The 15,859-nt window shown below is 47.4% G+C and overlaps 1 protein-coding gene across 1 annotated transcript in view; it reads right to left on the bottom strand.

The window, feature by feature from the left end:
- Positions 1-4,994: 4,994 nt before the first annotated feature.
- Positions 4,995-15,859, bottom strand: part of BEGAIN (brain enriched guanylate kinase associated) — a 145,668-nt gene continuing 134,803 nt past the window's right edge. The window contains exons 6-7 of the mRNA XM_060277359.1: positions 12,248-12,331; positions 4,995-6,987 (exon numbers count right to left, since the gene is read on the bottom strand). Of these exons, the coding sequence (XP_060133342.1) occupies positions 5,614-6,987; positions 12,248-12,331 (1,458 nt within the window). The 3' untranslated portion in view covers positions 4,995-5,613. The remainder of the gene's footprint in view (positions 6,988-12,247; positions 12,332-15,859) is intronic.

Here is a 15,859-nt window from a genome sequence, read left to right as displayed (position 1 = left end):
ATCAATGCAGTCCATCATGTGTTGCCTTTCAGCTTGATCTACTCTCTTCTATGCAAATTGAAACATAAAAGGTAAAGGTAAAGGGACCCCTGACCATTTGGTACAGTCGTAACTGACTCTGGGGTTGCGGCGCTCATCTCGCTTTATTGGCCGAGGGAGCCGGCGTACAGCTTCCAAGTCATGTGGCCAGCATGACAAAGCCGCTTCTGGAGAACCAGAGCAGTGCACGGAAACGCTGTTGACCTTCCTGCCAGAGCGGTACCTATTTATCTACTTGCACTTCGTGCTTTCAAACTGCTAGGTGGGTAGGAGCAGGGATCCGAACCGCTGACCTTGACACTGAGGGTCATCCAGTCCAACCCCTGCAATGCAGAAATTAAAGCATTCATGACAGATGGCCATCCATCCTCTGCTCCAAGGAAGGAGAGTCCACCACCTCCTAAGAGAGTTTGCTCAGCTCCTACTATCAGAAAGATAGGCAAATGACTTGGAGTGCTCTAATACCTTGTTTCAGAGTGATTTCCATGAAGTTCCAATGTACGTTACAGAACTTGTACATCATCCTCTTGAAAGAGAAGCATCTTGTGTTTTCACTGTTCCTAAATGCTTAGCTTTGGAGCATGCAGAACAAGTCCTCCTTGGAGGTCTTCCTGCATGGCCTCTCCAGAACGACCCTATGAGGCAACAACAACAACAACAACAACAACAACAACAACAACAACAACAACAACAATAACAACTCTGAGTTAGTGGAATACAACTCAATATATAATGCCAGGCGTAAAAGGAGAGCATGTCACATGCTATATTTGAATTAATTTGCTTGATAATGGGTCAGAAAATGTTCCTCTGCCCCAGACTCAAGGATCCTCCAAGTGTAATATTGTGTGCAATATGGATAGTTTTTTTGTGTGAGGATGGAGTCACTATGGAAGCTGCTGATCAGCTGGCCTAGGAGAATGGAGAGAAAACTAACCTTTTGGAGACCATGAAAAGTATATTGATCTCACAGAAGTGCATTTCCCCCCACCCACTTCCAATCAGATGCTTCTTAACTTCTTTGAAACTTGTTTTTTGGCAAGAAATAACTTACTGAGCTGAATGACTGCTCAAAGCCCGCAGATGGCTTGGGAATTGCAGCCAATCTGAAGATTTATTGATCTGGGAATAAAATATTGACCTAGACAAACTCAAAGTTACTTCTAATCTGTCAGGTTCTTTAAGCAGGAGGCTTTCAAAGGCAAAAGGGGCAGCTACAAACCGAATCGTGTGGAATATTGGATAAAATCCTTGGCTTGATGGAACCGCAAGTCTAGTCAAACTGCCCTCAAGAGGCTGTGCTTCTGGATTTGGCTGGTACAGGATTGATGCTGTAGGAGAAGCTGTACAGAATCTTCGGGGTGATGTGGACACATAACCAAAGTACATTTTAAGTTCAGAATGGCAAATTTTATATATCCTAAAGCTGTGCAAAATAGGGCCTCCCACATTGGTCCTTCCAGCATGAGACTGTGCATACGAGGTAGATGCTCACCTGCTTTCCGTTCTCTCTCCCCCTGTCCTTTTGGATTGTCCTGTCCATCTTGCACAATGAATTCTACATTCAATTTTGGTGGTGTCACTGTGAGCATAGCTGCCAAGTCTCCCGTGTTCCCCGGGAAACCCCCGTTTCCCCCCGGTTTACTTACCGGCTGGGGGAGGCTCCTTCTGCGCATGTCTGGAGTCTCTGGACATGCACAGAAGCGATTTCTGGCACGGCGGCCATTTTGGAACTGGGCGGAGCATGCTCAGAAGTGACTTTCGATGCTGCTCTGCGCAGTTCCAAAATGGCCGCAGCGCGACTTCCGGTGCGATGGCCATTTTGGAACTGGGCAGAGCAGCATCGAAAGTCACTTCTGAGCATGCTCTGCCCAGTTCCAAAATGGCGGCAGTGCTACTTCCAGCCTGCCAATCCCTTATTTTTCCGGCAGAAACTTGGCAGGTATGCACTGTGAGAAATGTTTAAACAGCTCACGCTGGCAGAGCGTAACATTTGCGTACCATGAACCCCAGTTTCAGTCCCTAGGCCTTCTTGTCCAAAAAGGATCTGGTGCTGGGAAAGACCTATGGTGCGGTGTAGTGGTTAAGGTGCTGGACTAGAACTTGGGAGACCTGGGTTCAAATCCCCTCTCACGCATGAAGCTCACTGAGTGGCCTTCAGCTAGTCGCTGTCTCTCAGCCTAACCTACCACATACAATGTTTTTGTGAGGATAAAATGGAGGAGGGGGAAGACACCTCGCATTCACAGCAGATCTGGGGAGATGGTTTGGCTTAGTAGAGTTCAACAGGGAGGGTTTGCACCCCGACTCCATATCCTTTGCACCCACTTGTGGAGTGGGGAGCATGGGAATTCCACTCGGACCGCATTTCCCTGGCCACTGCAGCGTGCTCTCTGCCCCTGGTGGCCGTTCTCAAGCCTTCTAGTGATGAATTAATTGTTTGTCTTTCACCTACTGTAATTTTCTAGTATTCTGAGACAAAGTCACTCTTCTTCTTCTTCTTCTTCTGAGACTTCTTTCACTCTTTCCATACTATCAGAGCTGGGTCCACCACTAGGCAGAGTAAGATGGATGTTTCAGGCAACAGAAGCTTATTATTATTATTATTATTATTATTATTATTATTATTATTATTATTAATATTTGTACCCCGCCCATCTGGCCGGGTCCCCCCCCCCGCCACGCTGGGCGGCTTCCAACACACATTAAAATACATTAAAATATCACAGATTAAAAACTTCCCTAAACAGGGCTGCCTTTAGGTATTTTCTAAATGTCAGGTAGTTGTTTCTAAATGTCAGGTCTCTCTGACCTCTGATGGGAGGGTGTTCCACAGGGCGGGCGCCACTCCCGAGAAGGCCCTCTGTCTGATTCCACAGGGCGGGTGCCACTACCGAGAAGGCCCTCTGTCTACGAGACTTGGCTTCTCATAGCGAGGGAACCGCCAGAAGGCCCTAGGCGCTGGATCTCAGTGTCCGGGCTGAACGATGCGGGTGGAGGCGCTCCTTCAGGTATACAGGACCGAGGCTGTTTAGGGCTTTAAAGGTCAGCACCAACACTTTGAATTGTGCTCGGAAACGTACTGGGAGCCAATGTAGATCACTAGTAGGGGCAGGGAGTGAGCAGAAGCGAGGTGTTGGAGGACAGGGTATTTTTGTCCCCCAAGCTACCTTCTCCTATGGTGGAGGATGGTATCTCCTCCACCATAGGTGGTGTTGAACAAAGATACAGCTGCCAGTCTGGTTAGTTTTGGTGCACTGAATTGGATGAGTGTGGGGAGGACGTTGTCTTTCACTTTAGGCAACAACATAGGTCACACTATCTCTCTTGCCCAGTATTGTCTGCTCTGATTTCCTCAGTTTTTTTGAACTCGTGAAGCCAGAGATTGAACCTAGGACTTTGTGCGTGCAAAACACGTGTTCTCTGGTGAAGCTTCGCGCCCTCCCTGAAGACCCGCCAAGCACAGAAAGTCTTGTTTCAAAGTGTGAAGTGCTTCTTCTTGAAACAGACTAAGAGACAGTGGTGCATAAAATATGCCATTGACCTAATTTATTTAGCTTATGATAACTTTATTGTGCTGGAGCCAGAACACATAGGCTGCCCTTGGATTGAGCAGGCCGTAAAGTGGTAGGTGGACCAGTGGTCAGATGTACTTCGGGAAGAGCAAATGTTTCAATTCAGATTTCTCATTTGTCCAACATTAAGATGAGGTCTCCAAATTTCCACATTGCTTTGCAATTTTTTTAAAACTCAAGCATTTAAGTGCAAATTTCTCTTATTCACTTTTGCTTTTTTTTTTTGCAAAGCAACTTTCCCATATATAATGCATTTTTGTATGCTGTTTTCATTAATACAGTCATACCTTGGAAGTCGAACGGAATCCATTCCTGAAGTCCATTCAACTTCCAAAACATTTGGGAACCAAGGCGTGGAATCTGATTGGCTGCAGGAAGCTCCTGCAGCCAACCAGAAGCCACGGAAGCCCTGTCGGACATTCGGCTTCCAAAAATAGTTCGCAAATCCGGAAATGTCACCTCCGGGTTTGCAGTGTTTGGGAGTCAAAACGTTTGAGAACTAAGCTGTTCGAAAACCAAAGTATGACTGTATATGAATTGCACACTTTACCATAGTACAGTATTTGCATTTTTCTACACATTACTTGGCTGGAGGACTGAAATACAAAATTCAGATACGTGCAAATTTCATGGGATGGCTGTGTTTCAGTTCACATCTTGTTCCAGAACTTGAATAAAATATTGGGGTGGGGGTGGGCAAGTAAGCCCCACCCTGCATAATTGATTGCTGGTGGGACACACCTAGACCACTTGAACAGCATTGCCCATCTACTTTGGAGGGGCCCACTTTTATGGGGTGGGGCGAAGGGACTTCAGCCCCAGGAGTTGGCTCCTATGTTCCGGAAAATGTGAATTAGGTCGGTTCACCTTTAAATGCAAATGGAATTGTCTCCCCCCGTACCTAGTTGTGACTCCCTCTTAATTGCTCATCTTGATTTGAATCTTTGGGCAGAACCAAAGGTAGAATGGGGGAGTCCATAGGGATAATGAATCAAATTCCTCCTCCATCGCTAGATGAAGTATTAGCAATTTCACGTGACTATAAACATTACATCGGTACCAAATTGACCCTGCTGAACACAATACTCATTAACCGCATTCTCTTAGAACATCTTTTAATAACCAAAAAAATAAAAAATCAAATAAAAAAAATCAAAACATTTCCACTGGTGTCTTTTATTAAGTAATGCAAAATACAGTACTAATTATGACACTCCATGCATTTGAGACAATATAAATGCAAGCCTACAGAAAAATAAGTGACAAAGAAACCCTCAATTAATTTTGAGGTAGTGTACAGGGCAGAAAAGTAGAAACACAATGGGACAGACCAACCAAAATATCTGTATCGTTTTGTGCATTTGTCCCCCCCCCCAATTGTTCATACTCCGAAATACATTTGTATTAAAGAACTTAGTGGGTCATTTTTGTTTCCATTGCATTTTAAAAAATATACTTCTTTATAACATCACCATTCTTGTACATCCTGCAACACACACAACCCAAACTTTTAAAGAATCATATAGAGATTTGATTTGTCCTCGTGATAAGGATTCTCTCTTTCTCTCGCCCCCCTCCCCCCTCTCTTTTTAAACCCTTCTCCTCCAAGAATTCAGGCACATGTGGCCTCATGCACAAAAAATAAATAAGAAACCTACTTGAAGGGGACAAAAAAGTGTCACTCAAAGCGCTTGAGAGTACTAAGGACAGTCTAATAAATACTGATTTGTTTATAAAAATATCTCAGGATATAAAAGTGGGCAAAGGGTTGGTATCCAAGATGGAAAAGTCATCGTGTGAAAAGTGCCGCGTAGTGTTTTTTTTCTCTTTTTAAATAATCAGATTTGGGTTTCCCCCATCCCTTTAAAACAGTACTATTGTGAATATGAATATATATTTCGTAATACTGTTGCTCAGAAGCCTACCGTATGCTAGAAGTATCAAATGTCACCTTTTGCCATTGCGATGTTTGTCTCCTTATTGCAACTTTGGAAGATGTTTAATTGAGGAGGGTTCCGTACAATTGTGCTTTCGTGAGGCTGTCCTTCCGACTCAAGCCTGTGCTTCCAGTCCGTTGAAACTGTTGCTGCTTGCTATGGAGGCTCGAATGGCTTCCTTGCTCGATGGAAGACTGGTGGATCTCTGAAGCCTCCATAGAACTCTGGTTGAGGGACTCGGCCGAGCTGTTCGGACTGACGTCAACGTATTCCCTTTTCAACACCGGGCTTCCGTCGATGCTTTTACTACTGCACACCTGGACTGTGATCCTTTCGTTCATTTTGTCCCTCGGCTCTTTCGTTTTGTAAGAGGAGGCCAGCTTGTCCTGTTTGCAGCTAGCGCTGATGTCGATGTTCAGGCCACTGTCTGTCCTCAGGAAGCAAGAATCCACAAGCCTGCCCTGGCAGATGTCGTCTCCCTCTGAGAAGCTATCGCCTTTGTAACTGGCGTAAATGGGACTCGACCGGCTGTCGGCTTTCTTGATGGGGCTTCTGTAGTACTGCTCCGAGAAGCTGCAGGGCGAAAGCCTGCCACTGTTCCTGTAAGGATACGCACCGATATCCTCAACGCTCAGCTGCCTCCAACGTCCCGGGAGGTCCTCTTCAGACAAGTTGGTGTTCCTGCACTCGCTGTGCATCTTCTGCGATGCTAAAGCTTGTTGGGTAGTTATGGCCGAGAAATGATAAGGCTCACTTGCATAAGGCGACATAGTCCTAGCGAAGGTCGGGGAGTTGTTGTCGTCAGCCAGCTCCATGTGCTGGATGGACTTGGACTTTGCAAACCTCGGGCTCCCCTGGTGGTCATAACCTGAAGATGGCTTCCTTTCAAACATCTCATCCCGGCTGCTCAGGTAGATTGCTTGCTGAGAGGCGGTCAGCGTGCTAGCCTGGGCATTTTCCTTCTCCTCGGACGTCACGCTGAAGCTGGAGTAGGAGCTAGAAGTTGGCAGAGAGGTAACATATTCTGGGAAAGCTTCGTGGGAGAAGCTGGAATGGAAGCCGTCTTCTTCGACGGTGCTGTCCGTGGAGTTCTGGGACCTCAGGAACCCAACATCTTTGACTTGCATGTCAACACTCTGCCTCCTCTCTCTGCGTCTTTCATCAGGGCAGTAAAGAGCTGTATCGCTGCAGTAGATGTCGGACTTGTACTGAGGCCTCTGGGCAAGCTTTCCGACGGAGTCCTGGAAGGCGAGATCTCTGTTCGATGAGCTTGACAAGTGCGAAGAAAGGCTGTTTGGGTCAGGCTTTTCCAGGACCTTAGCAATGACGCAAGTCGGTATGTTGTCTGCAAAGGATGTGTGACACAGAGGTACTGAGAGGCTGCACCCGTGCTTCTCCAGGTGGATGCTGACGCGTTCCTGAAATTCAGATGGCAGCTGTAATAAACAGGAGGTGGGAGGAGAAAGGTGGGTGAAAGGTGGTCAAATCAGGAGCTCACTAAGGCAGTGGTAGCCAGCATGGCGCTGTTCAGCTGTTGTGGAGTAAAATTCCCATCATCTCTGGGGCTAAATGGGAGTTGTAGTCCACAACATATAGAGGACACCAGGTTGGCGACTACCGTCTTAAGGCATAGTTTGTGACCCAGAAGTCCTAGCTACTGAAGGCCACAAATCTGACTTGTTTTTTTTAAAAGGAATGATGGAAACAATATAGTTGCATTCACCCGTGAAATATTAATTCAGGCACACAAACATGGTTAATTGCCCTGCCTAGTTAAGGATTCTATCTACTTATTGAATTATCAGTAATTTGCAATATTTCAATATTTCTGCCCTCCCTTGCTTCCCCTCTTCTGAACTCACACACTCTGCTGAGCCTTCACTGTTGAACACAGAAATGCACTTGCAAATTGCCAACCCAGAATCGCAAGCTTCTGTTTTCATTTGTTTTCATTGGGAATGTAAAGCTTGTAGCTCTCATGGCTTGGAACAACACCCCAAGGACACAATTGCACTCAATTTTTTATAAGTGTCGGACTCAGCAATGGCCCCCGACTACAGTGTGGGGAGGAAGGCAGGGAAGAGAAGCACTCACGTTGCTTGTGGGTTTATGGCGTTACAGTAGCGGATTTTGTGGCATCCCTGCACAACAAAATGCCGAAAGTAGCTTTCAGGAAAAGGGTCTGTTGCCATGACAAAACATTTGCAAGAGAGGAGCTGTCCATGGCAGCAAGATTTACTTTTTAAAAATGAAGTGTTTTGCAGGAGCAATGCACTGATCTTAATTTGAATTTTAGGAAAGCGCTCAGCTTGCCAGGAAGCCACTACTAGTGTTAAGGCACCAAATTCATTGCAGGGTGTGTGTTAAACTACACAAAATGCTTTTCTCTCTCTCTAGAAAAATAGGTGTCGGTATTCACCATGAAGTTGTTACAGTATGTGCCATACTTTTTATCAACAAAAAAGAGGTGCCAGTACCCTTGAGTGCTCCCTGGGAAAAAAGCACTGACTACACATTAGGTAAAGGTAAAGGGGCCCCTGACCATCAGGTCCAGTCGTATTCGACTCTGGGGTTGCGGCGCTCATCTCGCTCTATAGGCCGAGGAAGCTGGCGTTTGTCTGCAGACAGCTTCTGGGTCATGTGGCCAGCATGACAAAGCTGCTTCTGGCGAACCAGAGCAGCGCACAGAAACACCGTTTACCTTCCCGCCGGAGCGGTCCCTATTTATCTACTTGCACTTTGATGTGCTTTCGAACTGCTAGGTGGGCAGGAGCTGGGACCGAGCAACGGGAGCTCACCCCGTTGCAGGGATTCGAACCGCCAACCTTCTGATCGGCAAGCCCTAGGCTCTGTGGTTTAACCCACAGTGCCACCTGGGTCCCTTAACACTAATGTGTGTGTGCGTTTAATTACATAATTGTGCGGGTTGCCCTTGAGTGGAAAATCTTTCTTTCACAAACAGCCAGCGTGGGTCCCCAGTCCAGATCTTGGTACATGTGAGGTGATGTACCCCCATCTACCCAATACAATGGGGGGGGAAGAGAGAGAGAATCTGCCATGTGCATGGGGGACGAAGCTCTCAAGGGGTGCTTTGCTCCCTATGCAAAATGTGAGGTGCCTGATCCAGTTTCATACTGCAGCAGGAGACAAAGAGATAAAGCCACCATTAACACACACCTGCTGCCAGGGTCCTGAGCAATATATGCATGCACAATCCCATGCACTGAAGGGACGCGGGTGGCGCTGTGGTCTAAACCACAGAGCCTAGGGCTTGCCGATCAGAAGGTCAGCAGTTTGAATCCCCGTGACGGGGTAAGCTCCTGTTGCTCAGTCCCTGCTTCTGCCAACCTAGCAGTTCGAAAGCACAAAGTGCAAGTAGATAAATAGGTACCGCTCCGGCGGGAAGGTAAACGGCATTTCCGTGCGCTGCTCTGGTTTTCCAGAAGCAGCTTAGTCATGCTGGCCACACGACCCGGAAGCTGTACGCCGACTCCCTCGGCCAGTAAAGCGAGATGAGCGCAGCAACCTCAGAGTTGTCCGCGACTGGACCTAACGGTCAGGGGTCCCTTTACCTTTATCTGTAGGGTAGGACAGGTGCAATGGACCCCACCTATGAAGGTAGTGGTGGGCTTGTGGCTACAAGACTGCCCTAGCCTTCTGCTGCCTTCTCCTCTTGTTCAGCTCCTTCCTCTGGACCAGAGCTTTCCATACTTCCATGTTGGGGCCACACTTTTTAGACACGCATCATTTCGCGACACAGTGATTCAGTTTTACTAGCAAACAGGAGGTTAAACGAACCCCTTTTCAACCCTGGGAAGGTGCATGGGGAGAGTCTGCACGGCACACCTACACACCGCAGCTGATACACTCACGTGTTGCGACACACAGTTTGTGACCCAGAAGTCCTAGCTACTGAAGGCCACAAATCTGACTTGTTTTTTTAAAAGGAATGATGGAAACAATATAGTTGCATTCACCCGTGAAATATTAATTCAGGCACACAAACATGGTTAATTGCCCTGCCTAGTTAAGGATTCTATCTACTTATTGAATTATCAGTAATTTGCAATATTTCAATATTTCTGCCCTCCCTTGCTTCCCCTCTTCTGAACTCACACACTCTGCTGAGCCTTCACTGTTGAACACAGAAATGCACTTGCAAATTGCCAACCCAGAATCGCAAGCTTCTGTTTTCATTTGTTTTCATTGGGAATGTAAAGCTTGTAGCTCTCATGGCTTGGAACAACACCCCAAGGACACAATTGCACTCAATTTTTTATAAGTGTCGGACTCAGCAATGGCCCCCGACTACAGTGTGGGGAGGAAGGCAGGGAAGAGAAGCACTCACGTTGCTTGTGGGTTTATGGCGTTACAGTAGCGGATTTTGTGGCATCCCTGCACAACAAAATGCCGAAAGTAGCTTTCAGGAAAAGGGTCTGTTGCCATGACAAAACATTTGCAAGAGAGGAGCTGTCCATGGCAGCAAGATTTACTTTTTAAAAATGAAGTGTTTTGCAGGAGCAATGCACTGATCTTAATTTGAATTTTAGGAAAGCGCTCAGCTTGCCAGGAAGCCACTACTAGTGTTAAGGCACCAAATTCATTGCAGGGTGTGTGTTAAACTACACAAAATGCTTTTCTCTCTCTCTAGAAAAATAGGTGTCGGTATTCACCATGAAGTTGTTACAGTATGTGCCATACTTTTTATCAACAAAAAAGAGGTGCCAGTACCCTTGAGTGCTCCCTGGGAAAAAAGCACTGACTACACATTAGGTAAAGGTAAAGGGGCCCCTGACCATCAGGTCCAGTCGTATTCGACTCTGGGGTTGCGGCGCTCATCTCGCTCTATAGGCCGAGGAAGCTGGCGTTTGTCTGCAGACAGCTTCTGGGTCATGTGGCCAGCATGACAAAGCTGCTTCTGGCGAACCAGAGCAGCGCACAGAAACACCGTTTACCTTCCCGCCGGAGCGGTCCCTATTTATCTACTTGCACTTTGATGTGCTTTCGAACTGCTAGGTGGGCAGGAGCTGGGACCGAGCAACGGGAGCTCACCCCGTTGCAGGGATTCGAACCGCCAACCTTCTGATCGGCAAGCCCTAGGCTCTGTGGTTTAACCCACAGTGCCACCTGGGTCCCTTAACACTAATGTGTGTGTGCGTTTAATTACATAATTGTGCGGGTTGCCCTTGAGTGGAAAATCTTTCTTTCACAAACAGCCAGCGTGGGTCCCCAGTCCAGATCTTGGTACATGTGAGGTGATGTACCCCCATCTACCCAATACAATGGGGGGGGAAGAGAGAGAGAATCTGCCATGTGCATGGGGGACGAAGCTCTCAAGGGGTGCTTTGCTCCCTATGCAAAATGTGAGGTGCCTGATCCAGTTTCATACTGCAGCAGGAGACAAAGAGATAAAGCCACCATTAACACACACCTGCTGCCAGGGTCCTGAGCAATATATGCATGCACAATCCCATGCACTGAAGGGACGCGGGTGGCGCTGTGGTCTAAACCACAGAGCCTAGGGCTTGCCGATCAGAAGGTCAGCAGTTTGAATCCCCGTGACGGGGTAAGCTCCTGTTGCTCAGTCCCTGCTTCTGCCAACCTAGCAGTTCGAAAGCACAAAGTGCAAGTAGATAAATAGGTACCGCTCCGGCGGGAAGGTAAACGGCATTTCCGTGCGCTGCTCTGGTTTTCCAGAAGCAGCTTAGTCATGCTGGCCACACGACCCGGAAGCTGTACGCCGACTCCCTCGGCCAGTAAAGCGAGATGAGCGCAGCAACCTCAGAGTTGTCCGCGACTGGACCTAACAGTCAGGGGTCCCTTTACCTTTATCTGTAGGGTAGGACAGGTGCAATGGACCCCACCTATGAAGGTAGTGGTGGGCTTGTGGCTACAAGACTGCCCTAGCCTTCTGCTGCCTTCTCCTCTTGTTCAGCTCCTTCCTCTGGACCAGAGCTTTCCATACTTCCATGTTGGGGCCACACTTTTTAGACACGCATCATTTCGCGACACAGTGATTCAGTTTTACTAGCAAACAGGAGGTTAAACGAACCCCTTTTCAACCCTGGGAAGGTGCATGGGGAGAGTCTGCACGGCACACCTACACACCGCAGCTGATACACTCACGTGTTGCGACACACAGTTTGGAAAGCTCTGCTCTGGACCCTGAACTGACTCCTGGACCTGTGGTAGCTACTGAGCCTGTACCACTGCTAGCTCTGAAGTAAGTGCTGCTGTGTTCTGGGATGGGAGCCTGACAATAAGTACATTAGAACTGTTCATGCTACGTCAGACTAAAGGTCCATGGAATTCAGCCCTGTGTCTCTAAGCAGCCAACTAGACACCACCAGGAAGTTCACAAGAAAGATAATGATTACTTTGGCCATCCCATTCAGGGAGAGAATGTTGGGTGGGGTTGAACTTAATTTCTTTTGGTCCAACAAGCATCACTGGGCTGTTCAGTCTTCCAGTTTGGCCTTGCAGTCCTTGAGTTACGAAAATAGTTCCTTTACTTCCCCCCTATTCCTGCTGCCTTGCCACCCAATAATTCCAATCCCAGGAATCCTCTTCCCCTCTAGGACTTTTAATGAGTGGTACATAATACCCCATGGACTACAATGCACTCTTGAGGAGCAGAAGCAAGTCACAGCAGCAGCTGCTTGAGTGATTTTCAGAGATGCGTTGAGTTTACATTACCTCGGAAAGCTTATGCGCCCTGTCATAGTTCTTGCTACACTGGAGCAGCTGAGCAGCTAAATTGCAATCCTTCCTATAGAGCTCCTGTAAAAAAAATAAATAAAAATGATATGGAAACAGAAATACAGTATAGACATTGAACAGCCTGATTCCTACAGTCGGCAATGAAATGCATGTATCTATAGATGTCATGCCCCATGGGAAATACACTTATGGGTTTATAGTTCAATATAGTGTGCATGGAATGGTAGAAAACTATTTTCAGGAACCTCATGGTCTGAGGATGCATTAGAGAGCTTCACTGGACTGCTGTGTGTGCTTTTGGGCTTCCCCATTTTAACCTGGCAACTGACAGACACATCCTTCCTTGTCCATGTGGGCAGGAAGAAACAAGGATGACATCAAGGAGTTTATTGTGATCATGACCAAGTGCAATGGTTGCCATGGCTATCTAGTAGCCTTGTTTATTTTCGTGATTCGATGGAGTGTTGTAAAACATGCCAGCCGCCCACTGTTACCATGCACAGCAATTTCCATTTCCAAAACGAGAACGGCAAACAAAACACTGTGCATTACTTTGCTACAACAATACTCAACTTATTTGATTTTTTTAAAAAACACACACCACACAAAACAAAACAATTTGTTGTCTCCAGAGGCTCTTATTTTCCTCCTTTAATGCTTTGTTTGGGGAAAAATGAAAGCCACGCTGATTGAAGGACGCTTGGACGCACACAAGTCTGCTACCACAGAAAATAGGGGCAAACTGGGTTCATGACCAATTTCCTTTTCTACTTATTCTGGACCAGAAGAGGCTGGGGTGGTGTGGCAGTGCTACGGAATCCAGCGGCTTACAAAGATGGCACTGGTGCCCTAACCTCACTAACACCCTGCAGCAAAGCAGCAAGGATGCTGCTGTTGGGAGGGTGGTTCCATGGCACCGTCTCAACATGCTGGTGACTCCCCATATGGACAGCTCTCTCAAAATTATGAATAGGTGACAATATAGAAACGAGATAGGTTCCGATGGTAACAGGTAGTCTAAAGTCTCAGCATCTATTTGGCTGGCGTGACCACCCAAACCCCTATCTTGGGGGCAGCCAATGCGGTGGCCTCCACATGCTTTGGACTACAACTCCCACGTCAGTCCCAGCCAGCCAGCCAGCCAGCATGGCTAGTGGTCAGGAATGATGCTGTCGTCTCTTCTTTACTCTCCATTGCCCATCTGAATATTTTGTTAAAGTAAGTGATAAATTCCAGACACTGAATTCCAGGTCTTCAGGGGTTGGGGGTTGAAAGAATATGTGATGGAGGGAACAGAAAAATTCAGGGGTGATCAAGCTATCAATCAATTCTGGTCATGACTGTTGCATGCAAGTCTTGCTTGTGGGCTTCCCATGGCCACTGCGAGGGCAGGCTGATGGAGTAAATAGGCCTTTGGGCTGATCCAAAGCCAGTGAGGTGTAGTGTTAAGAGCAGTAGATTCATAATCTAGGGAACCGGGTTCGCCTCTCCGCTCCTCCACATGCAGCTGCTGGGTGACCTTGGGCTAGTCACACTTCTCTGAAGTCTCTCAGCCCCACTCACCTCACAGAGTGTTTGTTGTGGGGAAGGAAGGGAAAGGAGAATGTTAGCCGCTTTGAGACTCCTTAGGGTAGTGATAAAGCGGGATATCAAATCCAAACTCTTCTTCATCATCATTCAGTTGAGTTTTTCTTCTATATTTTGCTTTTCTGTTTTAGACTCCAGTTCCCACCCTCCCTGACCACTGGCCATGCTGGTTGGGGCTGATGGGAGTTTAAGTCCAACAACATCTGGAGGGCACAGGGTTGGGGAATGCTGTGTTAACTTCAGGAAGTTCGTGGCAGGGAAGTTTCCTATCTTGTCCTGTCCCAGGTGGTGGTGGTGGTGGTGATGCGGTGAAAGAGGGAAGAAGGGATGGGAGACTTTTCCTCTATTTTGTTCCTTAATCTAACTTACTTTTAGGATCCAGAGAGAAAACAGGAGAAGCCTCAAGGACTGAACATGTTCCACATGCCCCTCAAAGGGCAGAGCGATGCTGTTTACTTCAACCAGTATAGCTGCTGGGATTCTTTCTTGAGTAACAATGAGAACAATGATTTTGAATCGAACGAGCACATGCTTTGTGGCCTGAAGAACTGCTCTTCTATCACTTCCATCTTTCAGCTTGATTCACACATGTAATTAGCATTGTGATTGAAAATTCAGCTTGGGGACAATGGAGAGACTAGCCCCCCCCCTTGTTACTAAAAACCTACTCCTTGCATGGTATTCAACATGGCCAGGAGTGTTTTTGTTTCAATGAGGCTAACTGTGCCAGTTTGCATAAATTCAATTGCCATCCTTGTGTATCCTGGGTGTGTATGGGTGAGGCAAGCAGCTAACAATGGTGTGACCCAGGGGTGCCAATTTGAATAAAATATTGGGTGGGAGGGGGGGGCAGGCAAGCCCTGCCCTGCAATCACAAGATGCGGTGTACACACACCAGTTGAATGGCAATGCCCATGAACTTTGAGGAAGGACTGGCCCCCTCAAATATTTTATTGGGCCCCCCCAAAGGGACTTCGACCCCTAGGAGTTGGCTCCTATGGTGTGACCACCATGCTTCGACTGGAGAATGCAACAGGGTGTCCCTGCTGTGTGGTCAGTGATAGGACCACGAAGAAATATTGTACAGGGAGGGAACACACCCAGAAGAGATCAGATGCATTTCTGGGGTGGGTAAGGCTTGTCCCACATGTTATATTTCTGAAATAGAGATAACAGTACAGTACATTGATGGGCTGGGACGCGGGTGGCTCTGTGGGTTAAACCACAGAGCCAAGGGCTTGCCGATCAGAAGGTCGGCGGTTCAAATCCCCGTGACGGGGTGAGCTCCCTCCTGCTGCTTGGTCTCTGCTCCTGCCAACCTAGCAGTTCGAAAGCACGTCAAAGTACAAGTAGATAAATAGGTACCACTCTGGCGGAAAGGTAAACGTCGTTTCCGTGTGCTGCTCTGGTTCACCAGAAGTGGCTTAGTCATGCTGGCCACATGACCCAGAAGCTGTATGCCGGCTCCCTCGGCCAGTAAAGTGAGATGAGTGCCGCAACCCCAGAGTCGTCCGTGACTGGACCTAACGGTCAGGGGTCCCTTTACCTTTACCTTTTACATTGATGGGGGAGGGAGGGTATGTTTAGCTCCCATAGTAAAGATTTCCCCTGAAGCAAGTCCTCTTGATCCATCCTTAGGACTGCAGCTCAGCACTGTCTTATTTCAATTTCCAATATATAGCTCAGTTTATTATTTGCCTATGCAGAGTGACCACGAGGATAAAGAAAGAAAAAAGAGAGAGGTAGAGGATAGAGAGAGGTGAGTTATATCTTGGGGAGGGCCACCTCCTTCCTCTGGTGCTACCTATGTGTGTGGACTTTTCTCATGGATAAAAGATTTTTGGCAGCAGCCGACTGGGGGTGGGGTGGGTGGGGGAGAAGTAACACCAAAATTAGTCCTGGATTAGTTCTGGTGATTTTCACCACAGCATCACACACGCAACAAATAGAACAGGGAAGGGGGACATGCGGACCTCCCTATGTTGCTGTATTCCAGCTCCC

Source organism: Zootoca vivipara, chromosome 1, assembly GCF_963506605.1.
Source record: "Zootoca vivipara chromosome 1, rZooViv1.1, whole genome shotgun sequence".
NCBI classification, from domain to species: Eukaryota; Metazoa; Chordata; class Lepidosauria; order Squamata; family Lacertidae; genus Zootoca; species Zootoca vivipara.
Note: the sequence above shows the minus strand (reverse complement) of the source record. Positions and strands in the feature narration are given on the sequence as shown.